This window comes from Malaclemys terrapin, chromosome 2 (assembly GCF_027887155.1).
Source record: "Malaclemys terrapin pileata isolate rMalTer1 chromosome 2, rMalTer1.hap1, whole genome shotgun sequence".
NCBI lineage: Eukaryota > Metazoa > Chordata > Testudines > Emydidae > Malaclemys > Malaclemys terrapin.
The window spans coordinates 73,709,933-73,722,385 of record NC_071506.1 but is presented as its reverse complement, the minus strand read 5'-3'; the positions used below and the strand labels follow the sequence as shown (position 1 = coordinate 73,722,385).

The following is a 12,453-nucleotide window of genomic DNA, read 5'->3' as shown; positions in this document are numbered from 1 at the left end:
GGGGAAGAGACAATTTCACATTAATTCATCTTACATTACCATAGACCATGCATGGGTATTGGCTGCAGCTTTCAAGATCTATTTAAAATAACTATTGGCTAGATATTGGAGGGTAGCTTCCTTTTCAAAATCAATATTTCTGGTATTACTAAGTTATAGAAAGAAATAATGGGTTACAGTTTGCAGAGGACGATTTAAACCAGAGTGTCCCAAGTAACAGCGGTTGATGGGTGCATGGGTAAGGGTTTAATCAACTTACAAAGAAGAAATGTGTAAATAATGGGTTTAAAACAGAGGCGGGCAAACTTTTTGGCCTGAGGGCCGCATTGGGTTTCGTAAATTGTATGGAGGGCTGGATAGGGGAGGGGATCGTGGCCTGGCCCCCACCTCCTATCTGCCTCGCCCAACCTCCCTGTTCCCTGACGGCCCCTCTGGGACCCCTGCCCCATCCACACACCCCTGCTCCCTGCCCCCGAGCCCCTGCCGCCCCATCCAACCCCTCCTCTCATTCCTGATGGCCCCCCAGGGCCTCTCTCCCATCCGACCTCCCCTTCTCCCTGTCCCCTGACTTCCCCCTGCCGCCCCATCCAACCCCCCCTCCTTCCTGACTGCCCCCCCAGGACCCCTGCCCCCATTCAACCCCCTGTTTTCCCCCCCCCCCGACCACCATCCACACCTCCGCCCCCTGACCACTACCCTGAACTCCCCTGCCCTCTATCCAACCCCCCCTGCTCCCTGCCCCTTACCACGCTGCCTGGAGCACCGGTGGCTGGCGGCGCTACAGCCGCACCGCCCGGCAGGAGCCGGGCCATGCTGCCGCCGTCACCATCACACAGCACAGAGCACCGGGTCAGGCCGGGCTCTGCAGCTGTGCTGCCCCAAGAGCTCACAGCCCTGCTGCCCAGAGCATTGCGCCGGCGGCCAAGCGAGCGAGCTGAGGCTGCGGGGGAGGGGGACAGCAGGGGAGGGGCCGGGGGCTAGTCTCCTGGGACAGGAGCTCGGGGGCCAGGCAGGACGATCCCGCGGGCCGGAGTTTGCCCACCCCTGGTTTAAAGACAGAGAGTCTGTACTGAAAACAGAATATTATTGCTTAGCCAAAGCTGGTTTTAAAAAATTGAACAGCTGTGTAGAAAACTGCACTTCTCACTTTGTCTAGTATATAGCAGGAAAGTAACATCATTCAACCCATCCTAAGGCCTTGATTCAACAAGGTATCCAGGCACATATCTAACTTTCATCCCCTTCCAACAAGGTATCATTTCAGATGGTTTCTTGAGCAAGGACAAGAAAACTGCTTGTTTAAGAGGTGCTAACACCTTGTCCTCCCAAAGGAAGGTGTGGGAGGGAAACAGTTTTCTTGTCCCATGAAGAGTTTAGAGATGTCAGAAATTTTCCCGGTTCAACTGTGGGATGAAACCAAGACATTTAGAAAATTGTTCACAAAAAGCCAAAAAGAGAGAGCGGCTAGAATCCAAGCAATTAACTGATTGCGGCAGGGTTTCGGGAGGTTGGCATTGCAAGCTGTGTTGGACGGCAGTCACTATTGTGGGGCATTGGGGCGTGATTGTTTTGGGAGGAGAATAAGAAAGGTGGGAGGAGGTCTGGATATTGCAGGGTTTTGGATGAAAAGTCCTTCTGCCCTTTGGGGGTTGTGTATTCTGGGGTATTTGTAAGGGGTTAATGAACATTGCAGGGTCTATCTTGTTGGGGGGAAATAAATAGTCCAGGGCTTTGGGGCAAATATTGTGTGGCTTAAGTGGGGGGAAGTTCAGCTAGCTGTATTTGGCTGTGACCTCCAGCCCTGCCTGGAAGGGGTAGGATGGAGGGTTGCATGTGGGGTCTGGAGCTCAGGAGGGAGTGGGGTTGGACTGGAGAAAGGCAGGCACTCCTGGGCACTGCGTTTGGGAATCAATCCTTTCCCCCTGCAGCGGGGGAAAGCTGGTTTGGTTTGGGCTCTTGGGGGCGATTCTGGTTAGAGTCCTTTTTGTTTGATCGGCTTGGACATAGGAGGGTGATCGCCGTCCAGCCTCCGCCACTGGGGGGTGGGAAGAGTAGCGGGAGGAGCTGCTCTTGGCTCAGCTGCTGATGCCTGACAGAGAGAAGTGGCTGGCTTCTGGACCGGGCTTCAAGAGGTAGGTGTTGCCACCCAGGGCGGGGGGGATTCTGTTCCCCCCCCCCTTTCTGCCCTGCCATGCCCCAATTGCCCCGGCCCTGACCCTCACTATGGTGACTGACCCCTCCCCTGCTCTGGGCAGCAGGTGAGTCCGGGGAGAGGGGGGAGTGAGTGGGGGAGGTTTGGAGAGAAGAGTGAACAGGGGGTGGGGCCTCAGGGGAAGGGGCGGGATCTCAGGGGTAGGGGGTGGGGCAAGGCTGTCCGGGGTTCATCAATTAGAAAGTTGGCAACCCTAATCATAGTCTTTAACAATATTTATAAATGAAAGCCTCATAACAGCAAGGAGGCTGGGGGGAGAAGTATGTTTAATTTTCTTATCAAATGCTGCAGAACAGAATATTATTTCCTGATTTTATTTAAAAATATATATATATAAAATAGATAGTGCTCTTGGTGCTGCATGGAAATAGAGGAACAGATTGCTTTTGAAAGAGTCAGATCAAACTCAGTCACTACTAAACCATTTATTTACTGTATTTCCTGAAGCTGGACTATTGTATACAGTGGACGTAGAAGGCATCCACTCAGCATATCAATATAAGTTAAATAATATTTTCAGAGACTGGAAAACTTGAGTTTTGAAACAGATTTTGGGATTCTGAGCAAGAGAATCTGCAGTATATTGAAGTTTACTGCCTTGTTGATCGACACCCTTATTAATTAGCCCATGAAAATAGCTGTCGTTAGATGCACTATAACTGTTTGCAGATAAGACAATAGAAAAGTTATTTCCTGTTGAGAAGAACTTTAGAACATTAGTTGCTATTTTTCTGTGAACTGTTGTCCACTATAAGCATAATAGAATCAGTAGAGTAAAATAACATTGCAGCTGCTATCTCGGCTGATAGTGGGGATTGACCTGAAGATGTCCAGAGTTGAAAGTATGAGTCTCTACAGCTTGTGCTAAAGAGTCAAGCTGCGTAGTTAAGAGCTGAAACAGATTCCAATCTTCTGTGGTTTGGGCAGAGTGGGGGGGGACACAATGCACAATGACCAGTGGATCATAGTAACATCTTGATTTCGTCAAGGGTTTGGTGCATACTAGTTTTGTAAATTCATAATAATATGGAAAGAAGATTTTGAAGATGTGGGATATGACTGAATTTCTGCCAATGGGACTTGAAAATAACTATTTCTTAGCTTCATGTAACACTAAGATACTTTCTCTTACTTTGCTTCCTACCCTTGTGAAAAAGATGAAGACTAGGAAGTGACTAAGTGAGATTACTGCAATTTATTAGTTTAGTGACATCTACGAATTGCATTGCCTACAGAGGCAGTCTAGGCAGTAATTTGCCTGTGTCATTGTTACCTGACCTCCTCGCATCCTGTTTCACCCACCTGTTGTATCATGTCTTTAAGACTGTTTGGGGCAAGGACTGTCTTTACAATATATCTGTAAAATGTCTAGCACAATGAGGCCCTTGCCTGCTTGAGAGGGTTATGGATTACACTATATAAAGAAAATTAATAATAATCAGCCTATTTATAGAAGTTAAAGGTCTCAAAAGCATGCCTTCCGTATAAAGAACAGCTGTAACAATATAACATTCCAAGAAAAGAATGGTGTTGTGGTTAAGGTGCTACACTGAATGGGGCTCAGGAGATCTGGATTCTGCTCCTGGTTCTGCCACAGACCTTTTGTGAGCCCGGCAAGTCATATAATCCCTGTGTGCCTCTATTCCCCTAACTATGAGATGGAGTTAATAATACTACTTTAGCTCACAGGAGGATGAATTCATTAATGTATGTTGGCTGCTCAGATACTACCATTATGAGTGCCAAAGAAACACCTGTACAGAAAAACAAATAAATATGGGCAAAGCGACAGGATGATGAGGTGGCATGAAAAAGGAAATAGTTGCTAGACTAAAGGGTTTTTCAACCAGGAAAAGATTATTTTAGCATTATGCTTCTGAAAGAAAATGGTACATGTGGTTTGGAAAATACTATTTTTCCTTCAATAGAAAAGGCCCTCCCATGTGGATGGCCACGCATGGGATCGAAAGGGAGTACATAACCAAACACTGCCCTTTAAACATCATAACCAGACATTGATAACTAGACCTAGGTAAATACTTTAAGCATTTTTCTGCAAGTAAAAACGCCCCTACATTTGTTCCCCTTCTGCATTTTTTTTTATTTCTGCAAATTAGTTGCCCGGCATATTATGTAGAAACAGTGCCTATTATGCAAGTGTTAGAGAACGTTTGTGGAAAACAAATTCTGAATATGTAAATGAGTGGCCTTACTCTTACTTAATAAGCTAATCTTGTTAGGAAATCAATACGGAAACATGTGACCCCTGTGCCAAATCAACACTAACCAATCCAGGTCACATTTTGACTATTAGATATTTATAATGAATTGTTTACAACTAATTATTTGTCTATATACTGTTCATAGAGAATATTTGGTGACTAACTTTGAATAACAAATTTAAAAAACTGTAAGCAGCTTGCGGACAATTCATAAACAAAAAGAGGCTAAATTCAGCTAATAAATTTATTCACTATGAACTGTTTATTTCAACTAGAAATATCCACAGTAGTGGGGTGCTCAAGAGATAGTTAATGAGATTAAATAGCCTTTCATTTTATGGGCACTGGTTTGAATTCAACCCTGGTTGGTAGAGGCAGAGATATTACATCTTCTGATTTCTTCTTCCTTTATATAATTTACCAATAAGATCCCCTTATTTAGGACACACTAAATTGAAAGCAAAGTCTAGGCCACGGAGGAGAATGTGATCTGATTTTCCCCCAAACAGTGCCACGGTAGGGCTGGCAAGGGCTGATGTTCAGCTTGTGGGTATTAAATATTTTCTGGTGATTTTGTCTTTTAGAATGATTGAAGATTGTGGGAAAAGAGGAAATACCATGGCAGAAAGAAGGCAGCTGTTTGCCGAAATGCGTAAGTACTGTGTTTTTAGAGATCTAACTGTTTCATTGCAAAAGATGAACTAGATACAACATAACATCAGTAAACCTTACTTAAAGTATCTGTCCCATTCTCATTCTAAATAATTGTGTTTTTACTGTGAGAAAGAAATTGCAGGAGGGTGGATTTTATTAACCTAATACAGCAGAATAGATCTTTCCCATCCCTAATTTCTGTGATCTTCTGAACTAGGTTGTTATTTTACCTCTATATGCATCCGAAGAAGTGGGCTGTAGTCCACGAAAGCTTATGCTCTAATAAATTTGTTAGTCTCTAAGGTGCCACAAGTACTCCTGTTCTTCTTTTTGCGGATACAGACTAACACGGCTGCTACTCTGAAACCTATTTTACCTCTGTTTCAATAATAGCTAATTCATCCAAAGAAGTTAAAATACTGATAATTTCACAAATGTAACATATGGAGAAAGAAAACAATCATCCCCAAAACAAAAGGTTTCTAAGGAACAGTTTCAAATCCCAGATATCCCACTTGAATGTATCCTTTTCCTTGTATGGTCTAAATGTATCTGTTCTAAAATAACTAACCTATTAGCTCTCCACAAAATATCATATGAACAAGAGTTGCCCCAATTCCTAACTACTCCACAGTCCTCTTATCTCCCTTGTGAACAATCCATTGTTTCCTTTGGGAGATTGTTTTCCTTGTATAAAGTTTGGGATCTTCCTGATTTTACTAGATTTACCTAATTTTTTTGACAAGAATGATCAGGTATATCCCTTAGCTCTATTATGGTCATACTATAATCTATATCCATGAGGTGTAGTACTTTCAAACTAGTAAATGTTGACAGAACAATGGTACTTTGCTAGACTCTTAACAGACTTTGAAGGAAAAATATTAAATATATCTAACAAATGTCTAGCAGATTACCTATATCTATGCCATTTTTCAAGGTTTTGGATCCTCCATCTAAAAGGTGCATTGAGAACTGAGAGTTGAATATTAAAAGTGAGGTTTTCAGAAGTGTTCAGTATTGGCCCAACTCTTGTCCTGGATAGGTCATGTTTTTTGTTTTGTTTTTTTGTTTTTGTTTTTTACCATTGACGTCAATGGGAGTAGAGTTAGGACAATGCTGAGTGTTTTTGAGAATCCCTCCTTAAAATTCCTGTTTTATCTTTATTTTAAATTCTGAGGGAAATTCTGGAAACCTATAGCTGCATTGTCTGTCTTTACTGACTATTTGAATTGCCCATGTTCACTGTTGCAGAGAACATACTTGACAACACCCTGATTATGTAGACATGGGCCAGACTGATTCTGGAATATGTTGGTGCCGCAATTGTGTTGGAGGCTCTTTCAAAGGTGTGGCAGGATTTTTTAATTTTTGAACTTTTGGGGAAAGGGTCAAATGCAAGCTGGTATGACTTTGGGTTTTCCCACACAACTATCTAAGTCATTTAGGGGTTGGGCCTTGATAAGGATACACCTCTTAGAAAAGTTGATTCCCTCCTTATTTTATGGTATTGCCCAATAGTGTGAACCTCATGTTCCTTCTGAGCCAGACTTTAATAGGTATGGAATGAAGCCCTCAGTAAAGTACTGGACATCTTGACAATGGAGAAACTTACCATTCTATATTATCTTGCTATCTGGCCATGGGATATTATTTTTTCAGTCTAATATAAACACTTCTAAAGCAGAACATTTATTTTATTTTGAACCTTATTAAGAGTTTGTGATGGTTTCTTACAGCTTGTTTCAAGTTTTGCTTTTTGCCTTTGCCATACACAAATAGCTATTATGCACCATTTTCTACATATTGAAATATAGAGTGTTTTAATGTTTTATTTCCTTATGTATGGTTATGTATTTAATGTTTTCTTCTCTGTGCTGTTTGCAAAAAAACAACCATGCATTTAAACAGGAAAAGATTAAAGATGAGTAAGGCTTGAGAGAGACAAGATGGGTGAAGTAATATCTGTTATTGGGCCAACTTCAATTGATGAAAGAGACTAGCTTTTGACCTTACACGGAACTCTTCTTCAGGTCATTTCAGGAAATGCTTACATGCTCTCCTAAATAGGGCGGTTTTCCCTAAATAGGGTTGCACAATGGCATAGATCTTTTTGAGATAATCACATTTTACATGGTAGGTGGATTCTGAGGCTCCTCTGTATTTAATGTTTACTCCTAAAACAATTGATTGTTTTCCTATGGAGGGGACATCCTTCCAGCTGCCAGTTACAATGTTCTATGTATTAGTGTCATATCTAGTACATCTCTACCTTGATATAACACTGTCCTCAGGAGCCAAAAAATCTTACCACGTTACAGGTGAAACTGCGTTATATCGAACTTGCTTTGATCCACCAGAGTGCGCAGCCCTGCCCTGCCCCCCCCCCCCCGAGCACTGCTTTACCGCGTTATATCCGAATTCGCGTTATATTGAGGTAGAGGTGTATTCTCTTATTTGGAATTCTGAGGTCAAAGTTTACATTGTCTCTTACAACTAAAAAGGTACACTAGGGTGTCAAAATAAATGGAATACCAGTAGTTTTAGCTGACACGTTTACGTGCCATCTAAAGGGGAATGAACTGATGGATGTACCACAAAATATGGTGAACAGAATATGTATCCACTTGGGGCTGCCAGCATAGATTATCGAGTAGACACAGAGTACTGTTACAAAGTATGGAAACATGAGACAAAGCTTGCAATTTATTGCGTTATTCTCTTTTCAAAGTGCCAACAATATGAAATGTGCTGAGAATTCCCAGAAGGAAAAAACTATAATACTGCAGCTGATCAAATAGTAGGAGAAACTATTGGCAATCATTTAGGCAACTTAGAAACTGAAGTTTGACTTGCCTTATCCCCACCTGACATCTTTCATTGTTTTTCATTAGTGTGCATATAAGTAAGGTATTGTTTGTACGAAAGTTTTTGGAAGAACAAATTTGAGACAGGAGCCAAAATTTGAACTGAGAACACTAGATATGTTTGGGACAGAAGCAGAAGTAATAAACTTCCTGCATTGCCCAGCCAATTCATTTAAAAAAATGTTTTCACCCAACTCATAAACATCACTCTGCAAGCAGCAAAAATGGCAAAATGTATTGCATATAAGTTTGCTCAGCTCTCCTAAATGCCTACAAAATACATATTGGAGATCCTCACTTCTGCACCAGACCCTTTATGTCTCGTAAAAGGTCTCTAGTGGCATAAAGGAGCCCTAAAAGCCAGGGGAGAATTTCCCCACTATAGGCACTGTGGGGCCACCTCTAAAGTTGCCTACTGAGGAGCGCATCTCAAGCCCCAGCATAAGGAGTGTGGTGCAGCTGATGGAAGGCGGGGTGTGTTGGGGGTGGGACTAAAGCATGTGGTGCTGAGAATATTCCTGGCAGCACAGTGGACCTGAGTGTAATTTGGAGAGGGTGTCATAATTTAGGCTCCTGCTGCTGTCTAAGTTATGTCAAAAACCCTTCCAGTCCAGCAGTCCAGTAGCCTTTGGACAGCACAGGGGTGGCTTTAAAGACACTTTATCATGCCCTCCCCCTCGACTGTTACTAGTGGCACAGAATCTTGCCCATTGTGTAGAAATTATGTTTATTGACTATGCAATAAGAACATTGTGGTTATAGCAAGTAACTAGGAGACATGATTGCTGAGTTCTCTTTCTGGCTCTCTCACCAATTCACTATGAACCTTGGGCAAGTAGCATAACTTTTCCTCTGCAGTTTATCAGTCTGTAAAATGGATACAACAATACCTACCTCAGAGACTTATAGAAAATTATTTAAGCCTTGTAACAAGACCTTTGAGAGGCACTCCAAAGCCATAGTTGAATGGCACTATATAAATACACTAATATTACTTGGTTTATGTTATCACAACATTGTAAAGAAAAATCTAATGAACCATAAAATGATCTCTCAAAGCACATTTAATAAGATTCAGCTGCAATAACACAGGCATAAGACCTTAACAATCAGTTCAAAGTTATTCCCCAATTATCCCAATTCTTATGGGGTAAGCAAAGGTGATCTGTATAGCAATCTGTTTTGTCATACATGGGTGGCTACAAAAAGAGGAATTGGTTTTCTTAATTGGTCCTAATAAAAAAGGAAAGACTCTGTGTTAGAGACATTGCAGTACCCTGCCTCAGATATTTCAGCTTTTCTCAGTGTTGTCAGCAAAATATTAAAGGAGAAGAGAAAAACTGAGTCTTTTAACAGGAAAGCATGTCATGAGAAAAATCAGAACCTTTCAGGACCTTATGCTAAGTAGTTCAGAGTACCTTTTGCCAGGAACAGATGGTATTAAGACAGCCAACTGTGAAAAGGAACTAGTAGAGAGTACTGGGCGAGTGGTGTGGGAGAATCTGGTCAGCAGCGGGGCAGATGCTGAGGAGACAGAAGAGATCAGTGCAAGTTTGAAATGTTTGGGTCCAGCCAATGCCTGATTGTTCATCAAAGAGTGGGTGAACACAAGCATAATGTACAATTATAAAGCCCAGTGGCAGATCTAATAATGTTGGTATATATCTCAAAGAAGGGATTTGTGAAACCAGTTAAAAAACAAGACGGCCATATTTTCACTTCACTGCACTCTATTGACAGTCTAATTTTACACTAGTTGTATTTGGAATGAACATGAGTTTGGACAGTCCTTCAAGCAGCTTTGTAGTGTGTAACTCTGTTTTAGTATCTATTTCAGAGATGAAGTTGCTCAAGTTGATGGGGCAAATTCTCCTCTATTACATAGTTGCAACCACATTCAAAACACAAATATCTGAAAATGTCATTGACTCTGTATTAGTAAAAGTTAATATGCCACATGGTATAAGCCCGCGTGCCACAATTGGGAGTTCTGAATTCTTTTTCTCATAACTATCTCTGTAGTAACAATTGCCTAGTTCTTGTATGACATGTCAGCCTGGGAGTAAATATGTTAAATAAGAAAAATCTACTCCTCTGCCTTTGAGTTTTAAAAAATATTATAAGTAATGAACAATGGGTTGATGCTTGAAGATACTTTGTCAGATCCCCACCCTCATTCTGACCCCTTTCCGGCTACTTGGGTGGCACAGAGGGGCTCTCAGTGGGAGTAGACCCATCGTAGTTGGTTCCTACACTACCTCCCCTTCAGCCCTGGCAAAAGGGAAAAGATGTGGGCAGGAAAAGCATTGCTGGCAGATGCTTTGGGGACATTGCCAGCTTTGTATATTTAGAGTCTCCAGGGCCAGTCTGGGTATGAACTGACTCCCTGAGGCTCCCACCACAAAAAAACAAATCTCAGCATCAGTGGTGAATGTGGCCCACTCTTTTGCAGTATATTTTTTGCCCTAAACTTTGTCATCTACCAGTCTCTAAGTTCAGGTGTTGTATTGTTTCTAATTTGGTCTTCTGACAATACCTTGTTCTGAGCTGGCATGACAGCCAGAGCCGGCTCCAGGCACCAGCTTAACAAGCAGGTGCTTGGGGCGGCCAAGGGAGAGGGGCGGCACCTGCGGCAATTCGGGGGCGGCAGGTCCCTCACTCCCTCTAGGAGCGAAGGACCTGCCACTGAACTGCCGCCGCCAATCGCGGCTTTTTTTTTTTTCCAATTGCCGCCGCCGATCATGATCGCGGCTTTTTTTTTTGTTTGTTTTTGCTTGGGGTGGCAGAAATGCTGGAGCCGGCCCTGATGACAGCTGAAGATATTTATTGTGAGCTTTGTCATTAAAAATTAAAATTAGATGGAGGTTTTCCCTGATATTGGAGATTGGCCAGTTTGTCTTTTAGCCTGAAGCTTGACCAGATTGTTTCTTCAAAACAACAGACAGTGTAGGCTTACTAGTCCTTGGCTTTCTTCATGAATGTGTTTTAACCTCCCCTTTCCCCGTAAAAAATAGGCAGCCTTGAAAATGTTGAACAGCATGTGCTTCTATGTCCTTTCTCCTATGTGTACATTGTTAACAAGGAACAGGTACTTGTGACGGGATCCCCAGGGTGCAGCCTGGGACTGTGGGACCAGTGTGCCCCTTTCTCTCTCCAGCCTGGTCTGTTTCTCACAATGCCTTGATAGTGACAAACAGCAAACCCTCCCCACCACTCAGCACACCAGCATTTGGAGCCCCACACGCAACTAGCTTGCATGAATGTTCCCAGAACCACTCATGAATCACATGGAGAAAGGCACCAGCCAAATCCCCCCAGCTCCCAGGACTGTACCTCAAGACGAGCAGTGCAAATTTATTAATTGGCTCACCACTTCATCAATGGAAAGTGGACATACACCAGAGCAAACCTGAGCAGATTTACCACACGCTTCAGGCAAATTCGCTGGTAAAGATAAATAGTTAAACAAATTTATTGACTATAAAAGATCGATTTTAAGTGATATTAAGTGTTAGGCAAAAAATCAGAGTTAGTTACCAACAGAAATAAAATATAAGCACGCAGTCTAAACTCACAGCCCTATTAGACTGGGCAACAACTAGATTAAGCAGTTTCTTTCACCCCACTGGATATTTCAGTCCTTAATATACAGGTTTGTCCCTTCAACCCAGCCGAGGCTCCTCTGTTGGAGTCTTCGGTCTTCTTCTGAGTGTCTTTGTTGCTTGCAGCATAGATGGGGTAGGAGAAAGGTGAAGCCTGGGCCCCCTGTGTTCTGTTTTATACCCTCAGTCCCATGTGCTTGGAGAACACATGTCCAGGCACATCTGGTGGGGATTGCTGAGTCCCCAGGTAACGTTGAGCAATTCCTCTGGTGTGGCCTAATGCAGGTGAGTCATTGAATTGTAGCTCCCTTGCTGGACAATGGCTATTGATGGTTGTTTGACACCCCGCCCGGGCGTTGGTTACTTTCCTTGCTGTTGTCTCTGGGGATCTAATATCTGGCTGATTCCCCAACTTACAGCATGTTTTAATGACCACCATACAACACAATTTTCATAACTTCATATGCGCTAAAGATATACATATATACATAGAACAGTGGGTTTCAGCAGTTCATAATCTTTCCCCTGATACCTCACATGGAATGCTTTATATGTAAGATCACAATTATATATAAATGAGGAATATGGGGATTACAAGACGCTCCCCCAAGGTATAGAATGTCACAGTACACACACGACTCACTGTACTTGCAAACATTGTGGACTCTACCCCAGGGAAATGTCACAGCATGTGTATAATTCTCTTCCACTAGGGGCTCAAGATCTGGATCGCATCCGTTTATCCACCTACAGAACAGCATGCAAGCTTAGATTTGTACAGAAGAAATGCAACTGTAAGTATGTCAGTTGTTAACTGCAAGTACCATAATTAGTCTTACCACTGTAGGATATGTTTCTTCTCCAGTTGAAAGGAAAATATGGATTTATTTTAATGT

At 42.5% G+C, this 12,453-nt stretch overlaps 1 protein-coding gene across 18 annotated transcripts in view; it reads left to right on the top strand.

Moving 5' to 3' along the window:
• The window catches only part of DTNA (dystrobrevin alpha), a 287,362-nt gene that overhangs the window by 159,887 nt on the left and 115,022 nt on the right, over positions 1 to 12,453 (top strand). For all 18 annotated transcript variants that reach the window (XM_054017111.1, XM_054017102.1, XM_054017107.1 and 15 more), the window contains 2 exons: positions 5,019 to 5,086; positions 12,271 to 12,351. In XM_054017111.1, the coding sequence (XP_053873086.1) occupies positions 5,020 to 5,086; positions 12,271 to 12,351 (148 nt within the window). In that variant the 5' untranslated portion in view covers position 5,019. Of the gene's footprint in view, positions 1 to 5,018; positions 5,087 to 12,270; positions 12,352 to 12,453 lie in introns of those variants that run through there.